The 27,411-nt window shown below is 39.0% G+C and overlaps 1 protein-coding gene across 1 annotated transcript; it reads left to right on the top strand.

The window, feature by feature from the left end:
* Nucleotides 1–868: 868 nt before the first annotated feature.
* Nucleotides 869–3,403, top strand: LOC145163120 (putative E3 ubiquitin-protein ligase XBAT35). Its single transcript, XM_079082006.1, has 9 exons — nt 869–970; nt 1,306–1,420; nt 1,522–1,602; nt 1,816–1,904; nt 1,998–2,077; nt 2,166–2,247; nt 2,352–2,451; nt 2,637–2,725; nt 2,828–3,403. Exons 1-9 carry the CDS (start codon nt 869–871, stop codon nt 3,260–3,262), a joined length of 1,173 nt encoding a protein of 390 aa, XP_078938132.1. The 3' UTR covers nt 3,263–3,403.
* The last annotated feature ends 24,008 nt before the right edge of the window (nt 3,404–27,411 follow it).

Below are 27,411 nucleotides of genomic sequence, written 5' to 3'. Positions count from 1 at the left end.
TGTTAAATCTATTATTTTCATAAAATAATAATTCTTTAATTAAATACAAATACTGATTATATTTATTAATAATCAAAATTATTTTAATAAATAATCAATTATAGTAACTTGCTATAATGTGTGACCCTATATGTATCTATCTCTCATTAGATAGGAGATACAAATGGCGTAATGATGTAAGATCTATAAATATGGTTCTAGAGATCAATCCCTCAATACAAATTATTTTCTTGGAAAATTTGTTCTCCCTTCTATTCTCTTGAGGAATATAGAATTTCTTAACCCTATTAGGGTTTGTAGAATTTTCGATCAAGCCTCTCTCCTAGTTATTTTTGGTTTTGCTCTTTTTGGGGTTTTATGTGTGATTCCACTAGAAGGATTTCTAATATGGGTATTCCCATCTATGCTTGGTGGGTATTATAATATCACAATAAAAAAATCAACAAGAAAGATCAAGAAGATCAAGAGGTTAGTATTTCTTTATTTTTTTTCAAAGTAGGTTGCTAGAACAAAATAAACCTAGATAAACTACTAGAAAACCTATCAATAAGTTCATTTAATTTCCTTTTCTAAATAATAAATAGAACTTTAAAAAAGTAAATAAAAATAGTATATTTCGGATTTTAGATATCCGAAATATAGGAAAACTTTTTTATAACTAAGGGAATCCAAAAAAAAATGGGATATACAAAAATTCGAATAACTAAAATTTGGGATAATTTCAAATCAAATTTATGGATAAGCAGGTAGGATTGTAGATTCTAGGGTTTACTCTATATAAATTTGCCGCCAAAGTTTTTTTATAAAACCCTTGATCGTAGATCAAGCCTACAAAACGTTTTTTTTTATTTTTTTTATTTTTTATGAAATGGGTTTACAGCAATCCAAGGACCAGCTTTTGTATCAACAAGTCAGAATTGGTAACATTAAACGCATTAAAGACTTTCACAGGATAGGTGCTAGCCTTGAGGTATGCGTAAAAATGTATTCCTTACGAAGACTTCATGGTTTGCAGTTAGAAGTTGAACTAACTTTTTCAGAGTTCAATGTTGGAGGCCATTTGTCTCATCAGCACATGGCGATATATCACATTAAGTTATCTACTTAGCTTGCACACTTTTAGAGGATTGTAGCATAATCCTGTTATTAAAACAATCAGATCTAGTTCTCTTTAATTTACATGGATGTGGGTTTTCCGGCAAATTGAGACTAATTTTATTTTTCTATATATACTGTACCCAAGCATTTATTAGTGACGAAATTATCTGTTTAATTAATGCGTCAAATCTGTTGTTTTTAATATAGTGGAAGGACAAGGAAGGATACACTCCTCTGATATTGGCTTCCATGAATCCAATCCATTATAATGTAGCAAAAACCTTGTTAGAATTAGGTGCCAATGTGAACTACTATCGTCCATGTGTCTTGGTTTGCTCCCTGATGCATGATAAAGAAGGTATGTTATTTGGCCTCTCAGTTGGCCATGGTAATTTTTCTCACTTATCGTAACAAATTCTTCAGGTTGTCATTCTGAAACTGCTCTTCATCATGCTGCAAAAAAAGGCTTAGAACAGATGGTTAAGCTATTGCTTTTACATGGTGGTGTGTGCTTTTTAATCAATGACAACATTGCTACTATATTGTTGAATTGGTTACTTTATTAGGCCCGATCATAGTAAATAACATAACATAAAAAATTGGAACAAACGTAAAAAATTGTATTTTGGACTCAAAAGTTTCCCAAGAAAGTTTGTCATGTCTTATTATATGTAACCAATTAATTGCTTACGAAATATTTATCATCTAAATTTTCAGCTAGTGCCTTGTTGATGAATGATGATGGTCAAACTGCACTTGATGTTGCAAGACTCAATGGATATAGCGATGTTGTTCGTGCAATTGAGGTACATACGCATTTTTCATTCTTTTGGATCTTAGAAAGTTCTTCTATGTGAAATTGTAATGATCTCATATTGGGTTTAATGCAATTCTTTTAGAACCACATATGCTTGTTCTCTGGTTGGCTGCGAGCGCTTTATATTGTGCCAGGGTTTGCTCAACCACCTCCAAGAAAAGTGTAAGCATTTCATTTTAATAGCAATAAATATTAAATATAGGACTATTGATAAATAGTTACAATATTTAATTAATGGTTCTATTTGCAGGTGGGTAGTTATAGTTCGATGTGGAGCACGTAAGCTTACAAAGCCTTTCAAGTTAGAACTTGTTATATATTCTGGCTTAGAGGTACGTTCGATGTGGAGCACGGATTTAATTTCATGAAGTACAAAACAAACAAGCATTAGCTTTTTATCATACACTCATGTTCTTGAATTGTTTGCTTTAATCAGAATGCTAAACCTCACTTAATTATTCCACTGTGGAAGGCGTACATTGATGAACCAAATTTTAACCAGCCCGATCCTTCAGTCATCATTTCTATTTCCAACAGTAATTTCTTGATACTTTTGGATTACACTTATTTACTTGTAGAGTTTGTATTATTTTATGTTAATTGTTTTCCTTTTACGACAATTGGCGTAAGTTAGTTGAATTTAGATTAGACTTCCAAAAACAAAAAAACAAAAACAAAATCACTTTTTGTTGCCTAAACTTTAGTTCATTTTTATCTACAGAAGAAACATACATCGTACTTGCACCTGTTAACGAAAATGAAAACCAACAATTGAAGCGATTTTGTAACGCATGCAGAGAAATTTCTCCGGTAAATCATCTACTAAATCCATCCCTAGCCTTTGTAAATTCTTTCCTGAAAGCGTACATATAGAATGCTTGCGTCAGCACACTTATATTTTACACATTTCAGATTAGACGTCCTCAATTTTCATTCAACATCCAAGCCTCCGGTATCAGACAACCAGCCCAGATAACCAAGAACACCAACCCCATCACTCAAAACAAGGAAAAGAGCCAATGGCAAAACAATGATGCAGGAACAAGTAACAATTCAGTCAATTACCCACCACCCACAGTTCCATCAGCACCTCCGATTTCAGACATTATGGATGATGATCTGGTTCACTACCTATCCATTGATTCCACTCTAATTGAGAAGGAGAAAGAGAATAAAGATTCTTCAACATGTGTTATATGTTTGGATGCACCGATTGAGGGGGTATGTATCCCGTGTGGACACATGGCTGGATGCATGTCATGTTTGGAAGAAGTCAAAGGCAAGAATTGGGGTTGCCCGGTTTGTCGCACCAAGATCGATCAAGTTGTTCGGGTTTATGCGGTCTAAGGTTGAGACTTGACAAGATGCATCGATAACTTCACTTTTGGTTAAAGAAAAGGTCAAACCCATGGGTGAGAGGTGAGACCAAAATGGTTTTTTTTTTCACAAGTTGAACTGTTGACAATCCCCATAAATGAAACCATGAAATAAGGATCAAAATTGCAAAAAATTACAAAAAATATTCGTTTTTGGACTTGAAAAAAGATAAAATTTGTTAGTTACTCTAAAATATTTCGTATCTTGGAGTAACATAGTATCATTGTAGAGAGTACCAGCCATGGCACTCCCTGGGCAGGGGCGGACACAAAGAAGAAGACTATGGGGGAGGTGCCCCCAATGGCGGGAGAATTTTTACAATAGGATAGGATCTAAAATGGATAAAAACAAATTAATAGAGCATGCCCTCAACGTATTTAGACCTGTTGGGATAATTTGAAAAATAAAAATGAAGCTAACTCTTGTGTCTCTATTTTCCAATGTTTAGCAGCAATAACTAACAAAAAATAAAGCCCGCTAGCCAGTTGGTTAATGCGTGAAGGAAGTAAAATTAAAAACCGTAACTTTTTAAACTATTGAACCATTCGATATAGGTCTTCTTTTTGTGTCAATTTGACAACTTTCAGTTATTACAGAAATGGTTCCTAGACAATTACATTTATGCCACTTTATTAGTACACACTCGACCCAAAAAATTGAATTTGAATATTTTCCTATTGTATCAGCCATTACATGTGTGCTATTATTCGAGATTAGTAGTTGCTTGAAAAATAACATTTATTACAATTTTACAGAAAAAAAAAACAATGCTAGAAAAGTTGTTTTTCTAAAGAACATTTACTAGGAAATATTTTCCTCGGACGTTTCTATGCATTTCCGATTGATTTGCTAATAAATATTGATAAAATGTTTAAAATAATCTTCGTCAGAAAGTCCTACAAGTTTTCGAGTCCTAGATTATACGCATCTAAATGACAATTCCATAGAAATCCCTTGGAATTTTCTACGCGTTTTCGATGGAAACATCTGATGGAGGCTTTTATCTTGGAAATAACTCAAAATGATATTGGGTTAATTTTAAAAAATTCTATCCTTGTATGTTTAATGAAAAAGATCGCATCCATGATCATCCGAACTTGGGTCAAATCCAATATTATTTTCGTACATATAATTATATAGAATACCAATTTTTTCTCGGAAATTCATAAAAACATTTTAACTGAGTGGTTAATGTTATTATTTATTGATTTTCTAGTTATATTTTAATGTAGATAATTAGTATTAGAGTAAATTACATGATCCGTCCCTCACGCATGACACATTCGGTCCATATTTTCAAAAATTAACTTCGACTTTCCCTTATATTGTAAAAAGTAGCGTGCTTCATCCTTTGTTAGTTTAAATTTGCATGTTTTATCCCTTGTGAGACATTAAATAACTATATTGCTCTTTTTATATTTCTTTTTCATTTATTTTATATATATATATATATATATATATATATATATATATATATATATATATATATATATATATATATATATCAAAAGAAATGGGCCCACACCCTTCCTCATAACGTCTCTCTCTCTCTCTCTCTCTCTCTCTCTCTCTCTCTCTCTCTCTCTCTCTCTCTCTCTCTCTCTCTCTCTCTCTCTCTCTCCAAAAACTTATAAGGAGTTTTGAAAAGATAAAATTTTTAAGGGTTTAGGTCATTTTTGGTCACTTAACTTTTGGTTTTGTGCTCATTTGGTCACTTAACTCTTTTTAAGTTTTAAAAGGTCATCAACCTTTTGGATTTATGCTCATTTAGTCACTTAACTTTTGGTTTGGTCACATTTAGTCACCTAACTTTTAAAATTGTGCTCATTTAGTCACTAAAATTTTAAACTTTTTTAAAAGTTTAGTGACTAAATGAGCACAATTTTAAAAGTTAGGTGACTAAATGAGCACAAATCTAAAAGTTAAGTGACCAAACCAAAAGTTAAATGACTAAATTAGCAAAAAGTTAAAAGTTTGATGACCTTTTAAAACTTAAAAATAGTTAAGTGACCAAATGAGCACAAAACCAAAAGCTAAGTGACCAATAATGACCTAAACCCAATTTCTAACTTACTGAAATTTTCTTTTTTAATGCTTAATGAGAAGTTATTTTGAAATTCCGTCAAACACTTTTCTTAACTCATTTACTTTTCAAAAAAGTCTATAAGTCAATAATTTGTTTTGAAATGAAATCCCAAACAACCTCTTACTTTTTTTAGAACCAAGAACACAAGAACTCAATATTTAAAATTCAAGACATCGATACGTATTCAAACGTAGAACTTGAGATATGAAAATTGATCCCCATAAATGTGTTTGTTCTTTCTCTCTAAACGAAGACCATGAAAATGAGAGGATTTTTCTTTAGTCTAAAAACAAACGCACCCATATTTGTGGAAATCGTTTCGTTACTTTGCTAGATTAAAGCCACTTCCAGCGAAGTCTGAAGCTGCCGCCTCACTAGAGAAGGTTATTCCCAAATCTACACTCCGCCCCCTCATCCTCTTGGTGCTCTCAACACCTACCGCCATATGAAACCTTTGTCATCTTTTCACTAGAAGAATCAGTTACATAAGGATCTTTCATCTTCTTTACTGGTTGAATCAGTTGTAGAAGAATCAGATGCATAAGGATCTTCTTCACTGAATCGCCATAGTTATAACTTTATTTTTATGTTTTGTTGTTTGATCAAAATCATAAAAGAGAGCATTATAAAAAGGATGGTGTGGTTGATCTCGTCGGAGAAAGGAGGAAGAGAGTTTTGGGGTGGTTTTCGGGAGTTGGTGAGAAAGAGTGAGGTAAAGAAGGAAACTAGGAAAGGGAAGAAGAAAAGGTGGGGATATCTGTTTATTTATTTTTTTTAATCAAAAACTGATAAATAACTAATAGAAAATTAAGGAATAAATTATTAAGGGCAAAATAGTCAGTTTATGTCTTTAGGAATGACTCAAGTGAAAAAAATTATAATATAGGGACGATCCAAATTTATTTTTGAAAATATGGACAAAACGTACGTTTTCGCACATAGACAAATGATGATTAGTGTAATTTACTCTTGGTATTGTATATCATGTTGATGTTGTTGTTGTTGTTGTTGTTGTTGTTATTATTATTATTATTATTATTATTAAATACAAAATATGAAACGAAAAATGTTTGAAAACTCATTAGTCAAAATATTAACTTATTAATCTTTCTCTCTCTCTCTCTCTATATATATATATATATATATATATATATATATATATATATATATATATTTGTGTGTGTGATGCTGTTTTCTTATATACTAAAAATTAATCAAAGTTTTAAATTTAGAAAATGACTTATAAAACTAGGGATTAACACACTACTGAGCAAGTATACTTAATCGAATGATAATATAGCTAGGTAAGTAAGAGTTGTTGAACACTAGGGGAACATGTGTTATTATGAATTAAATAATTGACATATTAATTAATCTAAACTATAAAATTAAATTAGGGGTTTGTTTACAGTAAATTAAACGACAATTCAACTAATATTGAGAAAAAAAGAACTTGGTTTTAAGCATGTAATATCATGTTTTGAGGTACTTTCATTGTTGACCCTTATTTTGAGATTTATTGCATTTTGGTCCCTATGTAATGGAAAGAGTGCTAAAAGTGCCCATAGTTACATTTTGGTAATTTCAGGATTTCGGGAGTATGCTGAGTGTACGTGTGTATGCTAAGCATACTAAGGCGCGCCTTAGTACGCTGGGCGTACACCTCGTACAGAGGGCGTATGTGAAGATCATGCAAACTCTATTTTTTAGGGTTTTGGCCCTATATAATCATCACTATAACCTCATGTCCCCTTCTTTCTTCAGCCACCCTCTGTGAGAATGACCCCCAAGCAACCCTAAGTGAAATAGTGCCTTGTTAGAGCCATTGGAGTGTTTTAGAGGAGTTATTGAAGGTGAAGAGCTTAGAGTTGAGAAGCACCTTTGATCTATGATTTCTACCTTGATTGCAACCCAAGCTTGCAACTTTACCACTCCATCTTGTAGATATAGGTTTTTGCTCTTTTAAGTCACGTTTTGGTCCTAAAATGGTAATCATTGAGCATGGCCTGTTCTTGACCCATTAAGTCGTCCTTTCAGACCTTAGGAAGGGTCTTGAGTTATAAAAATGGGGTCTTAATCGTTGGTTTTGCTCCATGCATTCTTTAGAGTGTCTTAATATATTAAGATATTGAGTTAATCACTTAATGGACATGCAAGATGATTTATGAAACATCCCAAAAATACGGTCTAAAAATTTCATTTTTAAATTATTAATAAAACCATAAATATCATCATCATCATCATATAAAATCATAAACCATGTATCTCAAAATATCGTAATATCTGCCAACATATCAAAATCTCATATCAAATACCAGAGTAAATCTCCCAGGCTAGAAAACTGTGGTGTGTGCCATGCGATCATCCCGAGCCCTTCCCTTTGCTAGCTGAAGTACTTGAAACCAAACTGAAAACTGTAAGCACGAAGCTTAGTGAGCTCCCCCAAACTACCAGATACCATACACATAAACATATAACATGTAACATAAACTTTGGGACACCACCCAGCTGCATCGGGACGAACCCGACATCGGCTTACCTGACATCGGACTCCTATCCGGCATCGGGCTCACCCCGGCATCAGACCACGTCTGGCATCGGGCTTACCCCGACATCAGGCTTACCCCGACACATACACAACATATCATATATCATAAACACATAACATAAGCATATAACATACATCGGGCTTACCCCGGCAACGGTCCGAAGCCCGACACACATAACAGATAAGATATAAACTAACAGACATCGAGCTTGCCCCGGCATCAGGCTAACCCAGAACACATAACATATAACAGATACACCAACATACATCGGGCTTGCCGCGAAACACATAACACATAACATGTGTGAATCACAAAGACATCAAGCATACACATACTCTTCTCGGGACCGCCCCGAAATCAGACCGTAGTCCGGAACTACTAACAACTAAACGGGCCGATATTGTGGCCTTAGAGCCGTTGCTACTGGAGGAAAAACCAGCTCTCAAACTGGATGTTGAACTCGTGCGTGAGGAATCTCTGTTGGCTGCTCCCACGACTCCCCGGCTAACTCTATACAACAATACTTAGTCAGACAAACTGAGAATCCTTCTAAGGGTAAGATGACCATTTTACCCCTGCTCTGATTTGAACCATAATCAAGGCCCAATTACATCTAATCTTTCTAAGTTCACTAATGGCCCATTAAAGGCCCACTAATGGCCCAATTTTTTTAAATTGGACCCAACTTCTCAAATGGGCCTTCCCTAAGCCCAACCAAGTCCTTAGTCCAAAATCTGACTTCTGATGGCCCACTAAGGCCCAATAGCTGATAAGTCCAATAGTTGGCGCAAAAAGAGGCCCAAAAGATGAAAGCCCAATACTGTTGAGTACGATGGGCGTACTCCTCTATACGCAGCGCGTACCTGCTGTGTGGCTTGTACGCTATGCGTATTGGCTGGTACGCCCAACTTACTACCCTGTTAAGCCACTTTTCCATTAAGAACTCAATACTCAACTCCAGAGGCTATAACTATAGATCCAAGTCCTCTTCAACGTATTAATCCATAAAGTCGTTTACTTGGTGGCTTGCAACCCACCAAATGAACCCAAACTTGGAAAATAGCAACATACTTCCATGGAAATGGCTAGATCTCATGCATGGTCACAAATAGACCTTAATGATTGTAACTTTATTGCTAAAGGAATGCATTTAGCTCTGAGGGTGGCAGCCCCAAGCTCAAAAACGAAGTTGCATCATAAAAATCCAACCTTTGGACCTAAAAAGGTCTAAACCTCCATAAACCTAGATCTAAGCTTCTATACGGAAAGTTAGAAGCTTTAAACCTCCTTTGAGTGCCAAAAGATGAGATATTCCCAGATCCTTGAGCTCAAGATACTCAAGTTCTTCTTCTCCAACTTCTCTTCTTTTCCTCCAAGCTCTTCTTCACCAAACAAAGCTTCAAAATGCCAAAAACACACAAAAATGGAGTAAGAGAGGGTATTTAGGGTTTCTGAGGGTGAGGGGTTGGTAAGGAGGCAAGGGGTGGCTATAATGGGGTATTTAAATGTCTTAAACCCTAAAAAATTAGGGTTTTGGCATCTGCTCACGTACGTTGCGCGTACGTGCGCGCGTCCCCCGCATCCGATGCGCCTCTACGCCCTGCATACACCAAGTCTACGCCCAACGTACGTCTTATGGGCAGCCCAATACTTTGGCCCACTTGCTTAAGTCCACTCCAATAGGCATTTTGTATCCATATTTAGCCCAACAATAATTTAAGAAATATTTAATAATTAATTCCTCAAATGACGATCGTTACAATTTACCCCCACTTGAATTTGACTTCGTCCTCGAAGTCTGCTGCATCCGGAAACAACTCCGGGTAGTGCTCCCTCATCTCCTCCTCGGGGTGCCAGGTCCAGTCCGAGCCCTTGTGGTGCTACCACTGCATTTTCACCAGCCCCACTCTCTTTTTCCTCAGCTCTTTCGTCTTCCTGTCGAGGATAGCCACTGGTCTCTCGATGTAGTTCAGGCTATCATCCACCTGAATGTCCTATAAAGGTACAACTGCTGACTCATACACTAAGAACTTCCGCAGCTGAGAAATGTGGAAAGTGTTGTGGATCTGGCTGACCTCTGCCAGAAGATCCAGTCGATATGCCACCTTGCCCACCAGAGCTATAACCCTGAAAGGACCGATATACCTAGGGCCCAACTTGCCCCGCTTCCGAAACCGGATGACACCTTTCCAAGGTGACACCTTCAGGAGGACCATATCGCCTACCTGAAACTCCAAGTCCGAACGGCACTTATCGGCGTAACCCTTTTGCCGACTCTGAGTAGCCTGGAGCCTGCTTCGGACCTGTTGGATCATCTCTGTGGTCTTGAGTACTACCTCCGTACTCCCCATGACCCTATGACCAACCTCACCCCAACAGATTGGGGTCCTACACTTCCTCCCGTAAAGCATCCCGAAGGGAGGCCGGTCTATACTAGCATGGTAACTGTTGTTATACGAAAATTCCGCTAACAGAAGATATGTATCCCAACTGCCACCGAAATCCAAAACACATGAACGAAGCATGTCCTCGAGAGTCTGAATCGTCCTCTCGCTCTGTCCGTCGGTATGGGGGTGGAAAGCGGTGCTGGAGTGGAGACTAGTACCCATCTCGTCGTGAAACCGCTTCCAAAATCTGGAAGTAAAATGGACATCTCGATTAGAAACCACCGAGACAGGCACTCCATGTCGCACCACTACCTCTCGCACATAAATCTCGGCCAATTTCTCGGCCGATATGCTCTCCTGGATCGGGACAAAGTGAGCTCTCTTGGTCAACCGATCCACGATGACCCATATCGAATCAACCTCACGTGTGGTCCTGGGAATTGGTGATGAAATCCATATTAATGTGCCTCGCATAACAGCTGTCTAAGGGTCTCTAAGGCTGCTTGCTGCTCAGGCCCCCATCGGAATACCACCGACTTCTTGGTCAGTCGGGTCAGAGGAACTGCAATCTTGGAGAAGTCCTGGATAAATCTCCTGTAATAACCCGCCAGACCCAGAAAACTCTGAATCTCAGATGGAGACCTCGGAATCTCCCACTGCATCATGGCCTCTATCTTGGCCGGATCGACCATAATACCCTTCTGGTTGACGAGATGCCCAAGGAACTGCACCTCGCGCAACCAGAACTCACACTTGGAGAACTTCGCAAAATGTCTATCCCTCCTCAGTGTCTCCAACACCTCCCTCAGGTGCTCCTCATGCTGCTCCTGAGTCCTGGAGTAAACCAAGATGTCATCAATCAAGACTATTACAAACAGATCCAACATCATTCTGCACACGCGGTTCATGAGGTCCATGAATGCGGTTGGAGCATTGGTGAGCCCAAACGGCATCACGACAAACTCATACTGCCCATAGCGAGTCCTAAAAGCTGTCTTCTGGACATCCTTGTCCCTAACTCGCATCTGGTGATAACCTGACCGTAGATCAATCTTGGAGAACCAAGATGATCCCTGAAGTTGGTCAAACAAATCATCTATCCTCGGGAGTGGGTAACGGTTCTTCACCATCACCTTGTTCAGCTCCCAGTAGTCTGTACACATGTGATGTGACCCGTCCTACTTTCTTACAAACAGGATCGGGGCTCCCCATGGCGAACTGCTCGGTCTGATGAATCCCTTTTCTAACAGCTCCTGCAGCTGCATAGACAATTCCATCATCTCGGGAGGAGCCAAACGATATGATGTCTGGGCTATCGGAGCCGCACCTAGGACTAGGTCATTCCAAAACTTGACCTGCCTCTCCGGAGGTACCCCAGGCAGATCCTCCTGGAATACGTCCGGGTACTTTCGCACTACCGGGACATCATCCAATGTTTCCTTACCCTTATCCCAGGTATCCATAACATAGGCGATATAACGTGCGCACCCCCGCTGAAGGTAGCGTCTAGCTCTCGCTGCTGAACATAGAGTCAACCCATCTTGCGGCCTCTCGCCCTGGATCACTAACCCTCTCCCACTTGGAGTCCGAACACTCACTAGTTGATGCTCGCAGTCGATCACTGCCCCATTGGGGATCAACCAGTCCATACCAACTATAACCTTATTCCCTCGCAGGGGAATAGGAACCATATCCACTGAAAACTGCTCATCGAATAACTGAAGCGTACATCCTCTGTGAACCCTCGTGACCCTGATGGTCTTGTCATCTGCTATCTCTACATCAAGTGGGCAATACATCTCCCCCGGAGCTCTACTAAATCGCTTACTAAGTGCGAACGACACAAAAGATCGGGTGGCACCCGAATCAAACAGTACCAAAGCTGATATACCGTTCACTAAGAACGATCCTATAACAAAACATATAAACGTAATTAACAAAAAATATAAATAAAGAGATAAGAGAAAGATACATACCCGTCACCACGTCAGGAGCTGCTCGTGCCTCCTCTGCAGTAAGCTGAAAAGCCCTGCTCCGCGCCGTAGGCACCTCAGCCCGGTCCTGGCGGCCATCCGTAATCCTCACTGTGGCAGGAGAAGGTGCTACCACCTTCCCTGATGCTACTAAACTCGGGCATTGGGACCGCTTGTGTCCCCTCTGATTGCACTGAAATCAATTCAGATCTAATGTTGTCGTGGTGGTGGTAGTGGCTGTGCAATCTCAGCTCATATGACCAGTTCGGCCGCACTTGTAGCAGCCCGAACTCCGCGCTTTCCACGTTCCCTCGTGCATCCTGCCACATTTTCCACAACGGTCGTGGCTCTGCTGGCTCCGAGATCTGTGATCTGATACGTTGGGCTTGTTGCCCGAACTCCCTGTCTAACCCCCCTCTGGTTTCCTCTTCCTCTCCATCTCTAAATCCAACTCTCTTTCTCTCTCTCTCTCTCTCACACTCGAGCCCTAGCAATCATGTCTTCCAGCGTCTTGCAGCTGGAGCGGCTCACAAATTGTCGAATATCACTCCTCAGCATCTCGTGGTACCGAGCCTTCTTTATCTCCTTGCCCGCCACAAACTACAAAACAAGAAGGACTCTCTCTCTGAACTTGGCGGTGATCTCCGCCACTATCTCTATAGTCTGCTGGAGGTCCTGAAACTCTCTAGCAAGCTGTTGCACCTCTATCATGGGTGCAAACTCGGCTCTGAACCGGGTCGTAAATTCACTCCATGTCATGGCATTAAGAGTTGCATCATCACCCATGACATGCCCGACCTACTCCTACCAGTCACGTGCCCTGTCCTTCAGAAGACAGGACACAAGTCTAACCTTGTCCCCCTCGGGACATCTGCTGGTGCGGAATGCATTGGCGACATCAGCCAACCATCTAGTACTTGCAATGGGGTCCCGAGCCCCATGATAGTCGGGAGCTCCACAAGCTCTGAACTCCCTGAAAGTCAGTGTGTGCGACCCCATCATAGCCGTCATCTCAGTGCAAAAAGCACTCAATTTCTCATCCATAAGCTCCAAGATACCCTCCTTGATTAAACCGAAGATCACATGAGTCTGCTCAAGAATACTGCGCGTGATCTCTGAGGAGATGAACTCCCTAGTCTGCTCATCTAGCTGCTCAGCTCTAGAGCCTGAGCCTGATCCCTCACTGGCACTTGAACTGCCAACTGCTGGTCTAGGGTGCAAAACCACCATTTTGAAAAACACAAAACAACAAACATCAGAATACTAAACATAACTCGTGGAATCTCATACCCTACAAGTGTTGGATTAGTGTCTAAGCCTGTAACTATATTTGGTATGTACTTGACCCGGTTATGCATGGTCCTTTTGGGTTGCCTTCACCAAAGCAGCTTGACAAGGTAATTTAAGGAAAGAGAGAGGATATTATGGTTTATTAATATATTATAAAGGAGAAATCATATTTATTTAATTAGTATTAGTCATAAATTAATTAGGAATTAATTTGGTGACTAAAAGAGATTAATTAAATAAAGGGGCATAAACTGTCAAATGTGTGATAATTGAGTTTGTGGGCTGGGAAACCTAATGGACTAAGGGGGAACGAAATTATGATGAAGGATCATCATATTTTCGTCCAAGGCCTCATTCCAGAAGGTTCCTTGGACTGCTTGGTGACTAAGGTGTCCATTAGGGTTTAGACTGAAACCCTAGCAACCTACAGTATAAATAAGACCCCTAGCCTTCAATTTATGGCCACTTGCTTCCCAAGAGAAACCCTAGGCCGAAATTAAGCATCCTCCCTCCTCTCTCATAGTTACCTTCTTGCTTGTGGTGTTTGTAAGCCATTAGAGGAGTTACAATTGTGACTCTAAGCGCCAAGAAAGAAGATTCAAGCTTCCATTGAAGAGGTAAACATCTAGATCTGATGTTATATGTTAATTTTGAAATTATGTATGCTAGATTAGGGTTTATAAGTCTTGGATTCATTGCATGTACAATAGAGAAACCTAGATCCAAGCATTAGGGTTTGTATGAGCACATAGGATTGTTCTTATGTATAAAAACCCATCAGTAGTATCAGAGCCTTGATTGGTTTCTGTTGTATGGATGCTTTGTGTGTTTAACATGCTGAAAATTGTTTTTCTGGCTTCTGTTCGACTGGACTCGGCGAGTCACTTCATGGACTCGGCGAGTCAGCCCAACTCAGCGAGTCCATATGTGACTCGGCGAGTCGGATCGTCAGACAGAGGCAATATCAGGATTTCTTGCTGTTTTTGCTATGGAACAGTTACCTAATCTGTTTTTACTGATAAATTTCGAATTTTAATGATTTTGTGAGACTATCCTTGCCAAAAACAAAAGATATTTACCAATTGATTAGATAATAAATTCCTTATATGATTAAAATTGATTATTTGAATTAATTGGATAACTTATCTTACAAGAAATTGAATTAGGTCAAATATAGATAATCACTAAATTAATTGTTTGATTTATATTATTTGTTATTTGATCCCTTGTGTTTTGAAAAGTTCAAAACTTGTCCTCAAGTTTTGAAATTTAAATTTTGTGATTAAAAGTTTAATTTTGAATGATTTAAATTCAAACCCTTAGAATTTTACAAGTTTAAAATTCAACACTATACTATCATATTATTACAAGATTAATAAATATATATGTATAAGAATAAGCTAGTCTTATCGCTAGTAGGCCTCATTCACGAAGCCAGTCTATAAGGTTGGTATAAGGTTGCTGGCTATAAAATGGCGCTTAATAGGTGTACACTCACTCCCACCGCTTGCTTGATTGGTGGAGGGTTGTTAGCCGAACGGATAGGATAGGGCACTTAATTCCTCATTATAAGTATAATGAATATTGCAAAGTAACTACAAAGTTTTTTTCAAATTCCCAATCTTAGTTACTTTAGGGTAAAATGTGAAAATTGATGCTATTCCATGGAATTACACTTTATACCGTTGTCAAACATTAGTGGAGCGTGCATGGCTAACCGACACACTAATTTGGGATTGACATTAGTGGCGAAGGGTGGCTCGATGTTTATCATAGATCAATGGAGCGTGCGTGGATAACCAACACATTGATTAGGTGATAAAGACATTGAGTGCACCATGTTGATTCGCATGGTTATTCACAACTTGTTTGCGATCCTCGGCATCCCAGTCGCAGATTTGAAGTGCATATCGAGATTTAAACATGCCATTGAAATGTTCAATGAATCTCAAAAGAAATCTAGGAATTTTCAAATACATTTAAAACTTAATCTCTTTTCGTTTTTCATGGTGAAAATTAGTGAATCGTCATTCGCTTACCTTCAAATTATTTACTTTTAGATTACGACATCCCTTTTCTAAGTTGTAAATAATGTTGTTGGATCCTAGCCCTAATTTCTCATTTGGGTGTTTAATTGGGGATTCAATTCTAATCAAACTTTGTTCCTTTCTATTTTAGATGTCTAACGCAAACGCAAACACCAACGCTTCTGGGTCATTCTCGCTGATGAACATATGTCAAAAGGTGACATTTGATGGGTCGAATTTCAACGAGAGGATGAGATACATTCGCATGATAACTCGCTACGAGGACAAAGAATATGTCCTCGATGAGAAAGTAGAAAAGATCAACCCAGAAGTTGCTACTCCTAAAGAAATGGCCGCCTTTGAGGCCCACGAGCGTGATGCTACGAAAGTTCATTGCATCATGCTGGCCACCATGAACCTCGAGCTCCAAAAGTCCTATGAGGACATGTATCCATATGAGATGCATCAAGATTTGCTGGACAGGTACCACCAAAGCACGAGGCAAGAGCGCTATGAGATCATTACCAACATGATCACCACTAGGATAGGGAGTGGAGAATCCCTAACCGCTCATTTGCAAAGGATGCAAAGGTATGTCGATCGTCTTCTCAAACTTAATGTTAAGTTTGATGAGGATTTGGCTATCGACATCATCCTCCACTCCTTGCCTTCCTGCTACAACCAGTTTAGAATGACCTATCACATAAACAAGGAAGAGGTCACCCTGAGTAAACTTCAAGGGCTCCTGAGGACCGCTGAGAGCAACCTCAAGGACAAATCTATTGCATCATCCTCTAATGTAGCTGCTCCTGTGTTGGCAATTGGCCAAGGAAAGGGTAAAAAGAGGAAGGCTCCTTCTAAGAGCCACCAAAAGGGTAAGACCCAAGATGGTTCCTCTTATAGTGGGACCAAAGCAGGTTCTGTTAAGCCCTCTTCTGACCCCAAGGAAGCAGAGTGCTTCTACTGCCACCAGAAGGGCCACTGGAAACGAATCTGCCCTAAATATCTGCAAGATATTAAGGATGGGAAGATAAAGCCCACCTTTGCAGGTATGTATTCAATTAAATCTAATAACTCATCACTTGCTACTTCATGGGTCCTTGATATTGGATGTGGTTTCCACATTTGTTCTGATTTGCAAGGGCTAAGAAAAAGTAGGGAAGTGGAGCATGGGAGAATAAACTTGGTCATGGGAAACAAGAAGTCGTCACCAGTAACCAAGATCGAAGTTTATTCTTTAGTGTTGAGTAATGGGTTAGGACTAGATTTAAATAATTGTTGCTATTCGCCAGATATGGCAAGGAACATCATTTCTTTTCATGGATTATATAGACAAGGTTTCAGATATTCATTTGATAATAGCAATGGTTCTATTAATGTTTATTTGAATGATGTTTTTTATTTCAATGCATTACCTTGTAATGGAATTTATGAATCTGTGTTGATTGTAGATAATTTAGGAAATGATGTCTTGAATATTGATTCGTCCAATAGTTTGGACAAAGCATGCTTGTGGCATTGTCGCCTTGGCCATGTTAACAGGAAACGCATAGCCCAACTCCAAAAGGATGCAGTCTTGGAGTCATTCGACCTTAGGGACGATGACGTGTGTGAATCTTGTTTGCTTGGGAAGATGACCAAGTCACCCTTTACTGGTACATGTGAAAGGGGTGAGGGTGTATTGGATCTCATACATACTGATGTATGTGGACCCTTTAGATCCACCACAAGGGACGCTTGTCGCTTCTACGTGACTTTTACAGATGATTATAACAAATATGGATATATCTACTTGATCAAGCAAAAGTCAGAAACATTTGAAAATTTCAAAGAGTTTAAGAATGAAGTAGAGATTCAGTTGGGCAGGAAAATCAAGATGCTTCGATCTGATCGAGGGGGAGAGTACCTAAGGCTTGAGTTTTACGACTATCTAAAAGAATGCAGAATAGTTTCGCAATTGACGCCTCCTAGAACGCCACAATTGAATGGTGTGGCTGAGAGACGTAATCGAACCTTGTTGGACATGGTTCGTTCTATGATGAGTCGTGCTTCGTTATCCATCTCATTCTGGGGGTATGCCTTAGAGACTGCCGCCCATATCCTTAACTTAGTTCCCACCAAGAAGGTTGCCAAAACACATCACGAGATGTGGACATGGAAAGCTCCCTCGTTAGCACATATCAAGGTTTGGGGTTGTGAAGCTTTCGTAAGACGAGAGACTCACGACAAGCTAGAACCTCGAAGTGAGAAGTGTTATTTCATTGGCTATCCACAGAAGTCTTTTGGCTATCTCTTCTATAGACCAAGTGACAATGTTGTCTTTGTTGCTAGGAGAGGGGTTTTCAGAGAAAGAGAACTCATAAGTCAAGGAGACAGTGGGAGTCAGATTGACCTTGAAGAGCTTCAAGAGTCAGGAGATGAAGGAACCTCTGACACTAGCGTTCAACCTGAGGAGGAAACTCCTGTTGAACCAATTGACCAGTCCTTACCTCTTAGACGTTCGAGTAGAGTTATTGTTCCACCCCAGTTTTATGGTTTCCATATTACTACTGACGGGGATACGTTTATTAGTGATAGTACACTAATAAATATGGACGGACCTAATAGCTACAAGGAAGCCATGGCAGGCCCAGAGTCTGCTAAATGGAAAGAGGCAATGGACAGCGAGATTCAGTCCATGTGTGACAACCAAGTTTGGAATTTGGTTGATAATGTACCAGGTCGTAAGACAGTCGGGTGCAAGTGGATCTTCAAGAAGAAGACACACATGGATGGGAAAGTGCACACTTATAAAGCGCGATTGATCGCGAAGGGCTTTACTCAAACTCCTGCAGTTGACTATAATGAGACCTTCTCGCCAGTTGCCAAGATAAAGTCTATTAGGGTAATGCTCGCAATAGCTGCGTTTCATGATTATGAAATCTGGCAGATGGACGTAAAAACTGCTTTTCTAAATGGGAAGATGGCTGAGGATGTTTACATGAATCAGCCAGGGGGTTTTGTCGATGCGAAGCATCCAAATAGAGTGTGCAAGCTTGAGAAATCCATTTATGGATTAAAGCAAGCATCTCGCAGATGGAATCTTTGTTTTGACGAGAAGGTCAAAGAGTTTGGTTTTCTACGAAACGAAGATGAGTCATGTGTGTATGTCAAGGCCAGTGGGAGTATAGTGAGCTTCCTCGTATTGTATGTCGATGACATACTACTCATAGGAAATGACATCCCAACCTTGCAGGAGGTCAAGTCCTGGCTTGGGAAGTGTTTCGCTATGAAGGACCTCGGAGAAGCTGCGTATATTCTGGGAATAAGGATAGTGAGAAACAGAAGTAAAAGACTGATATGACTCAGTCAGGATACATACTTGGAAAAGGTACTATAGCGTTTTAGTATGGAAAATTCCAAGAAAGGGGAGTTGCCAATTCAATGCAATACCAAACTGAGTAAGACTCAGAGCCCGAGTACATAGGCAGAGATAGCTGATATGAGCCGAGTACCTTATGCTTCCGCAGTTGGCTCGATTGTGTACGCTATGACCTGTACTCGCCCTGATGTGGCTTTCGCTTTGAGCATGGTCAGCAGATATCAAGGGAACCCTGGTAGAGCACATTGGATTGCTGTCAAGAATATTCTTAAGTACCTACAAAGGACCAACGAATGATTCCTAGTCCTCGGTGGGAGTGATGACTTAAGGGTGCGAGGGTATAGTGACGCTGGCTTCCAGACGGATCGGGATAATTACCGATCACAGTCAGGCTGGGTCTTTACCCTGAACGGAGGAGCAGTGACTTGGAAAAGTTCCAAGCAAGAGACCGTAGCTGATTCACCGTGCGAATCAGAGTACATTGCGGCAAGCGAGGCGTCAAAGGAGGCTATATGGTTGAAGAACTTCAGTGGAGACCTTGGAGTTGTGTCATCCATAAAGGAGCCCATGGAAATTTTCTGTGATAATGAAGGAGCGGTTGCCTTGACCAAGGAACCAAGGGATCATGGCAGATCTCGACATATCGACAGGAAATACCATTTTATTAGACATCGGGTAGAAGAGGGACTCCTCGTTGTGAAGAGGGTATCGTCGGAAGATAACCCAGCAGATCCCCTTACGAAGGGACTGAGTAGGGTCAAGCATTTGTAGCACGCTAGGAGCGTTGGGCTAAAGGACGATATTAGTTTAGATTAGATAGGTAGGAAACTTGTAATGGATAATTTTGTATTCAACATTTGATGATTAAATAAAGGTGTGTTATTTATAAGAAAGTTACTATCTTGAGTTGATTATTTATCTATTGTATCGATTTTGCATGTTTTGACTTCCTGAATAATAAGATTATTCGAACGGTCCACAATCGCTCATATGTTGGAAGTAGATATGAAAGAAGATTGTCATAAATTTGTTTGTAGATTGTCTAAAAGGTTTTAGACATAGCAAAGGTTTGCTACAAAGTTTATGAGTGCTTATGAACTATGTTTTGAGCATTGGAATAAACCCGCACTTGCTAGTATCACTTCATGAAAAGTTATCACAAGTGATCGCAAGATGATAATATCATATAATCTTTAAACCTAGAGATATGGTTATTCTTTGCTAGTTGATTATACATTGATAATGCGAAAACGCATCAGTAACTTGATGTTATAAAATGCATTATTGCGTGTGACTTAGCTAGTAAATGATAAAAGCATATAAGTCGAAGTTTTTCTGTACCTTTTATTCGAAGAGAATAAAAGTGATATCTTGGCCACTCGATGATTTAGTTTGACTTATGTGCCGGGCCCGGTCAGAATGAAGTTGATGTGTTCAACTAAATTCTATGTTGAATAAATCAGAGATCGAGAAACAAAATGCTGGACAACAAGTATTGTCAGCATGATATCTAGAACAGAGGATTATTCGATCCCTTATATGAAGGACAGGATTTTGATCAGAGTTGACAGAAGCGTATAAGAGCTACGATTGCTAACCGGATTCTGAAGTCATATATAAGATATAGTTACTAGACTTATCCAAGTGGGAGACTGTTGGATTAGTGTATAAGCCCGTAACTATATTTGGTATGTACTTGACCCGGTTATGCATGGTCCTTTTGGGTTGCCTTCACCAAAGCAGCTTGACAAGGTAATTTAAGGAAAGAGAGAGGATATTATGGTTTATTAATATATTATAAAGGAGAAATCATATTTATTTAATTAGTATTAGTCATAAATTAATTAGGAATTAATTTGGTGACAAAAAGTGATTAATTAAATAAAGGGGCATAAACTGTCAAATGTGTGATAGTTGAGTTTTGGGCTGGGAAACCTAATGGACTAAGGGGGAACGAAATTATGATGAAGGATCATCATATTTTCGTCCAAGGCCTCATTCTAGAAGGTTCCTTGGACTGCTTGGTGACTAAGCTGTCCATTAGGGTTTAGACTGAAACCCTAGCAGCCTACAGTATAAATAAGACCCCTAGCCTTCAATTTTCGGCCACTTGCTTCCCAAGAGAAACCCTAGGCCGAAATTAAGCATCCTCCCTCCTCTCTCATAGTTGCCTTCTTGCTTGTGGTGTTTGTAAGCCACTAGAGGAGTTACAATTGTGACTCTAAGCTCCAAGAAAGAAGATCCAAGCTTCCATTGAAGAGGTAAACATCTAGATCTGATGTTATATGTTAATTTTGAAATTATGTATCCTAGATTAGGGTTTATAAGTCTTGGATTTATTGCATGTACAATAGAGAAATCTAGATCCAAGCATTAGGGTTTGTATGAGCACATATGATTGTTCTTATGTATAAAAACCCATCAACAAGTTCCCTTTGTTGGGTCTAAAATATTGGTTTATACTTTGCTTTTCTAGGAAATTGTAATTTTCCGTCTAGGACCGAAAAGTGTTTACGACCCATTGGGTGTTTACGGCTGTGAACTAGTTCACGGCGGTGAACCTGTTCACGGCCCATGTTCCCCAAGTATATATATATATATATATATATATATATATATATATATATATATATATATATATATATATATATATATATATATATATGTGTGTGTGTGTGTGTGTGTGTTAGGGTTGAGGAGTGGTTGATGAGCATAAGGAGAGAAGACAGAAGAGAGGAGCTTAAGTGTGTGTAAATTGTGTGTGAATCTTGTATTTGGATCTACATTCTAATCAAATCATACAAGATTCATCATCGTCTTCTTCTACTTCTTCTTTATTTTGATCTTACATCATCCAATTGATTGGGATTCCACACCATCAATTGGATCTGATTGATACACAAGCAGATTTGGGACTTATAAGTGATATCAGAGCTTGGATTGTATCAATCAATTTTTCCAGATCTGGAGCGTATTTGATCTTATTTTTGAAGGATTTTGGCGTTTTTGGATAGCTCTTGCAAAATAAGGGGCGTTTTTCATAAAAACGAGTTTTTGATCGATTTTTGGAGCAAGAAGGGGAAAAAATCGCTGTTTTTTTCGTATCTGCGAAGTGTTCATGGCCATTGAAGGGTTTACGGCTGAAGAAGCGTTTGCGGCTAGGGTTTCTCGGAGTTTACGGCCCTCAGAGTTCACAGTTCTCGGTGGTTTGCAGTCCGAGGTTCACGGCCAGTCTCGCGATCACGGTCCTCGCCTCGTTCCCGGTTCGCTTAGTTCTCGGCCAACAAGCACCAACACGTGTCCGGTCGGTCCTCGCATCGCAACTTCTTATTAAAAAAAATGGGGGTTGCAAGGATCGAACCCGGATCTCTTGTTATCAACTTCCAGCGCCTTACCAGTTGAACCAGCTTGCCTCACGTTCCATTCCTCCTGGATTTAATTCAAAAGGACTCCATTTCGGTTCCTAATTTCGCATTTTTAACACTTTTAACCCAAAAATCAATTTCCTTTTATTTTTAAATTCCATTTTCTTCCAAAAATTTTAGCTTTTAATTTTTGAATTTCTAAATTGACCTTTGACCTAAAATTTTGACTTTGTCTTTTCAAGTTTGACCTTTGACTTTAAACTTTGACTTTCTCGTTTAACTTTCAAATTTTCAAATTTTGCTTTTCGGTTTGACTTTTAAAGTTTGACTTTTAAGTTTGACTTTTTAAATTTGACTTTTAAGGTTGACTTTCGAGGTTTTAAGTCAAAGGGCATATTTTTAAAACAAATAAGTTGCTCAAACATTTCGGTCAATGAAGTTTCATGCTCTCAAACTTGCATTAAAATTGTTAAAAAGTTTACGTGAACACATCGATTTATTAAAAAGAGAAAATGAGGAACTTAAATATGAGGGGTACCAACTTAGGAAAGGCCAGAAACCGTTGAAAGAACTATTAGAGGCCAAGACTAATGACTTTAAGAAATTACAGTCAGAGTACAGTGACAAATGCGTTCATTATAGATATCTTAAGAAAGATTTTGATGTTTTGACTGCCGAACTTGATGCATTAAAAGCAAAATATAAAGATGTTGAATTCAACTTTAAGAAATTTGATGTGTCAAGTGAGGTAGTTGTGTCCATGATAGAAAAAAATTAACATTTAAAGATAATCAAAACAAGGGTCTAGGGTATCATGATGTTCCACCTCCTTTCAATGATCACTACACTTTCACCCCTATGACTAAGGCAGAAATTGAAAATGAAGCACACCTTCAGTATGGCCAACCTGCTTCAGCTTCAGTTAAGACTGAACAATCAGGGCCAACTGAGGGTGTTGAGGTGAAGAATTCTAATATTTCTACTTCTTGTGTAGGTAAAGTAGCGGAAGATGAGAACAAGGAGAATAATGTTGAACAAACCAATGTCTCCTTGAACTCTGAACCTATTGCTTCTAACTTAGTCACTCCTAACAAATCTGCGGTTAAGAAATACAGGCCACCAATTCCAGTGAAACAGAGTGCCTGTTCCAAGTGTGCTTGTGGGAACAATAAAAGACAAGGCAAGGACACGCCACCAGGGGCAGGAAGAAACAACTTCCCAGTGAAGAAAAAGACATGTTCTCAATGTGGACCACCTGGACACATTGCCGGAAATTGTCCAAATCGCGCATACGTTCCCTACTACGCACAAGGCTGGCAGAACGCGCCAAGAGGGAGATACCCAAAAAGAAGCCCTTCAAGGTCAAAATCGCGAAATGGAGACTGAAATGCCAACAAGGGCAAGAGTTCAACTCCCAAGGCCAAGAAATAAACTCCCAAGGGCAAGAAGGGAATGTCGGCCCAGAAGTCAAGTTCAAGAGATGCTCCTTTGAAGCCATGACCAGTTAGGTCAAAGTCATCTCAACGATCGACTTCCAGTTCAAAAGCAAGTACTGAGGCACCCATCAGATCGAACAAGAAATAGGTTAAGCCCAACTACAGATGGGTACCAAAGGTTCAATCTCCTAATGCTTCTAATATTTCTACATCTTCTATTTGTGATAAGCAGGATATGTCATGGGAGAGAGTACCTTGCAAAGATGACAAAGGTCAACCCAGTTTCAAAATGGACTCGGTTCCAAAGACCAACTGATCGCGCTCTGTGCTGGAGCAGCTATGGAGGCATATCATCAGACTTCATTTTGTTGATAGTGGTTGTTCCTGGCGCATGATAACAGGAATCTCTCAACTGTACAACACTCAGAACTTTTTTTGAGAGTATGTGTCCTTTGCGGGAAAGGAAGAAAAGAAGGGATCACACATGGGGTTTGTGCTTAACGATGTGAAGAATTTTCGGATCTGTTCTGAGACTATGCATGCTGTTCTCAGACCTTCTGGATGAAAATTCAATCGGTGACTTACGGTTTGAGTTTTCTTCTCGATACTCCTGAGTTTATCTTAAACTGTTTCGTTTCAAAGACAATTTTTTATTTTCTTATAGTTTTTCGTTAGTAAGTGTTGTGTTGGGAAGTGATATATTCTAGTGATAACAGACAATTTGAATCTGTGTAATGTACCAAAGTTGAATTGTCTAGGCTCTGTGTTCAATGCGCTGGTAGGCACGAAAGATTTAAATGAACTTGACTAGGTGTAGATGAACTTAAGGAATCTACAGATTTGACAAATCTTAACTTAGATAGTTCCATTTAGCCTGACAATACGACGCTTGGGTAGATTGAGCATGGAGATATACATGATAATCCACCGGTCACACTAAAGTAATCCGCATCTAGAACTGTGGCTTAACGTTTCCTTGATGTACGGACTTATGTCCTTAATTGTGGTTCTGATAGGACGACTGGGGGGTTATGATAAAGTAGGTCTGTAGGAAATTATTTTCTTGTTTTCTATCTATCAGTCATATGTTGCTTCCTTTGCGTGATTGGAAGAGATCCGACCTGGAATGCAACATATGCAACTCTATATCTATGCATCTCCTTATCTATGAAATTCTTCCTATCTGTTAGTCATATGTTGTCTCCTATGTGTGATAGAAATGATCCGACCTGGAACACAACATATGCAATATTCTATCTCTCAATCCCTCTATCCTAGTTAGCCATATGTTGTCCCCTCTGCGTGATTAAAAGAGATCTGACCTGGCACACAACATATGCACCTATCTCTAAATCTGTCTTCCTCTTTAATAATTGTTTACTCACCTAAAGTAAGGAGTTATTTGGAAGTTCTTGATAACCAGGGTATATCGGGAAGTGGGGAACATGTTCTAGTGCAACTAAAATTGAACCATTTAAGAGGTTGTCTGTAGATCTAACTGCTTAATTTAAGTGGACAACAATACTCGTGATCGTCGTCAGCTAAATGGTTTATTTAGAAAAGTTTGTCAACATCCTTCATGTTTAAGTGGACCACAATACCGGCAATTGACCAGATCTATTCATGAAGATGAAGGTACTAATAAAAAAGTTAAGACTGTCTCACAACTTTGATCCCAAATATTTTTGTTTTTATTAAATTTGTTCATAGTTTTTCTCTATGCACAAATTTAGGGGGAGAATTAAAAAAAAATTAAAAAAAAAGAATCAGAAAAACCAAAAATCAAACAAAAATCAGAAAATTAAAAATCCAAAAATAGTGTTATTTCTGTTTTATTTTTTTATTCAGAAAAAATCAAAAATCCAAAAATATTTTTGATTCTGTTTTAATTTTCAGAAAATATGAAAAATCCAAAGATATTGTGTGCTAAATTTTCTTTTACTTTTGTTTTGTCTTGAAAAGTGAATTCAAATGTAGATGAGACTCATGGATACTGTATCGAGATTTTCTGAGCCAAGGCTTCGTCCGTGATCATCGAAGAATTCTCATTCGAAGGAGCAAGAAATGAAGACTATTCTTTCAACATTCAATCCTTCAACCCCAGAAGCAAGGTGAAGCTGTAGTTGAAGATTATGTGACATATTGCATTGAATCCTCCTCAATCAATTTGCTACTATTAATGAACCTGCTGAAGTGATCCAAAAGATCAGTTTTCTCTGATATTCTCTCTGAAGATTCTCAACCTGAAAGCGCTATCTTTCAAGAATCTTATCAAGAAGCCTCCTCACCCAATGTGTGTTCAGAGTCAAATTTTGAAGAAAAGCCCAACTGCTCAAGATGAAGTCATTCATTGAAGATTCATCAAGTTAATCTTGAAGTTGTGAAGAATTTGAAGATTAATGTTGAAGCCAAGCTCCCAATGAAGATTAACAAGAAAAGGAAGCTACCTTTTTAAGGGGAGTTTGTTGGGTCAATTAGAAAAGAAAGCTATAAACCAAGGGGGAGATTGTTGGGTCTAAAAATTTGGTTTATACTTTGCTCTTCTAGGAAATTGTAATTTTCCGTCTAGGACCGAAAAGTGTTTACGGCCCAATGGGTGTTTACGGTCGTGAACAGGTTCACGGCCGTGAACCTGTTCATGGCCCATGTTCCCCAAGTATATATATATGTGTTAGGGTTGAGGAGTGGTTGATGAGCATAAGGAGAGAAGAGAGAAGAGAGGAGCTTAAGTGTGTGTAAATTGTGTGTGAATCTTGTATTTGGACCTACATTCTAATCAAATCATACAAGATTCATCATCTTCTTCTTCTACTTCTTCTTTATTTTGATCTTGCATCATCCAATTGATTGGGATTCCGCACAATCAATTGGATCTGATTGATACACAAGCAGATTTAGGACTTACACCCTAGATTCATCTCAGCCTTCCTTGATTCGAGTATGGATCCTCTGCTTTCAGTAGTACGGGCCCATACTACCTTCCACATATATCCGTACTTTCCTCAAGAACTACCTCGACTCCACCAAGTCCCTTCTACTACCACTGCTGATCTCATGCTAACCTCATCCTAGGCTTGCCCTAGGGTAATCACCAACCCACTATCTGTCATCAGCTATATAGAAGTCCCTCCTATCTCCCCCTAACTAGCTCGCTAATACCATACATATCACTAAGACTATATAATTCTTCGAATGAGAGGTTCTACCCTACAACGGTTAGACTCAAACGAGAGCTGCGAAATAAGGCTAAACCTAACCTTCTGAAATTATTTAGTCCTCGCAATATGTAACTTAACATATTCGTTTACTAGTTAGTAAAAGAAAACTAGAACTCCTAAAAGCACAAAGCAAGCAGCATTCGAGCATCGAGTAAACATAATCAAGCATATCACATTCAAGCCGTCACTGACTAATCTGTACTAGCATGCGGTTCATAAAGCTGAGATACATATAACAGGCACATAAGGCATCATTCCTAGATCCTTAGTCCTAAACTAGCATGCAATTCTCATAAAGCTGATACACATATAATAGGCACATAAGACATCCTTCTTTTATCCTTAGTCCTAATCTAGCATGTAGTTCTCATAAACATATCATAACATAAACTTGTATGGGTAATTTGGGAGTACTTACTTGAGCTCT

Source organism: Lactuca virosa, chromosome 3 (genome assembly GCF_052849685.1).
Source record: "Lactuca virosa cultivar CGN04683 chromosome 3, Lactuca_virosa_CGN04683_v6, whole genome shotgun sequence".
Lineage (NCBI taxonomy): Eukaryota > Viridiplantae > Streptophyta > Magnoliopsida > Asterales > Asteraceae > Lactuca > Lactuca virosa.
The sequence above is the reverse complement of the archived record's forward strand: the minus strand, read 5'-3'. Positions and strand labels throughout refer to the sequence as shown.

What these genes read in the sequence shown, in the direction of transcription:
- LOC145163120 (XM_079082006.1), top strand. Translation starts at nt 869, where the DNA reads ATGGGTTTACAGCAATCCAAGGACCAGCTTTTGTATCAACAAGTCAGA. An exon ending in TGTGAACTACTATCGTCCAT is followed by an intron (nt 1,421 to 1,521) that starts GTGTCTTGGTTT and finishes CAAATTCTTCAG; the next exon opens with GTTGTCATTCTGAAACTGCT. An exon ending in TTATATATTCTGGCTTAGAG is followed by an intron (nt 2,248 to 2,351) that starts GTACGTTCGATG and finishes TGCTTTAATCAG; the next exon opens with AATGCTAAACCTCACTTAAT.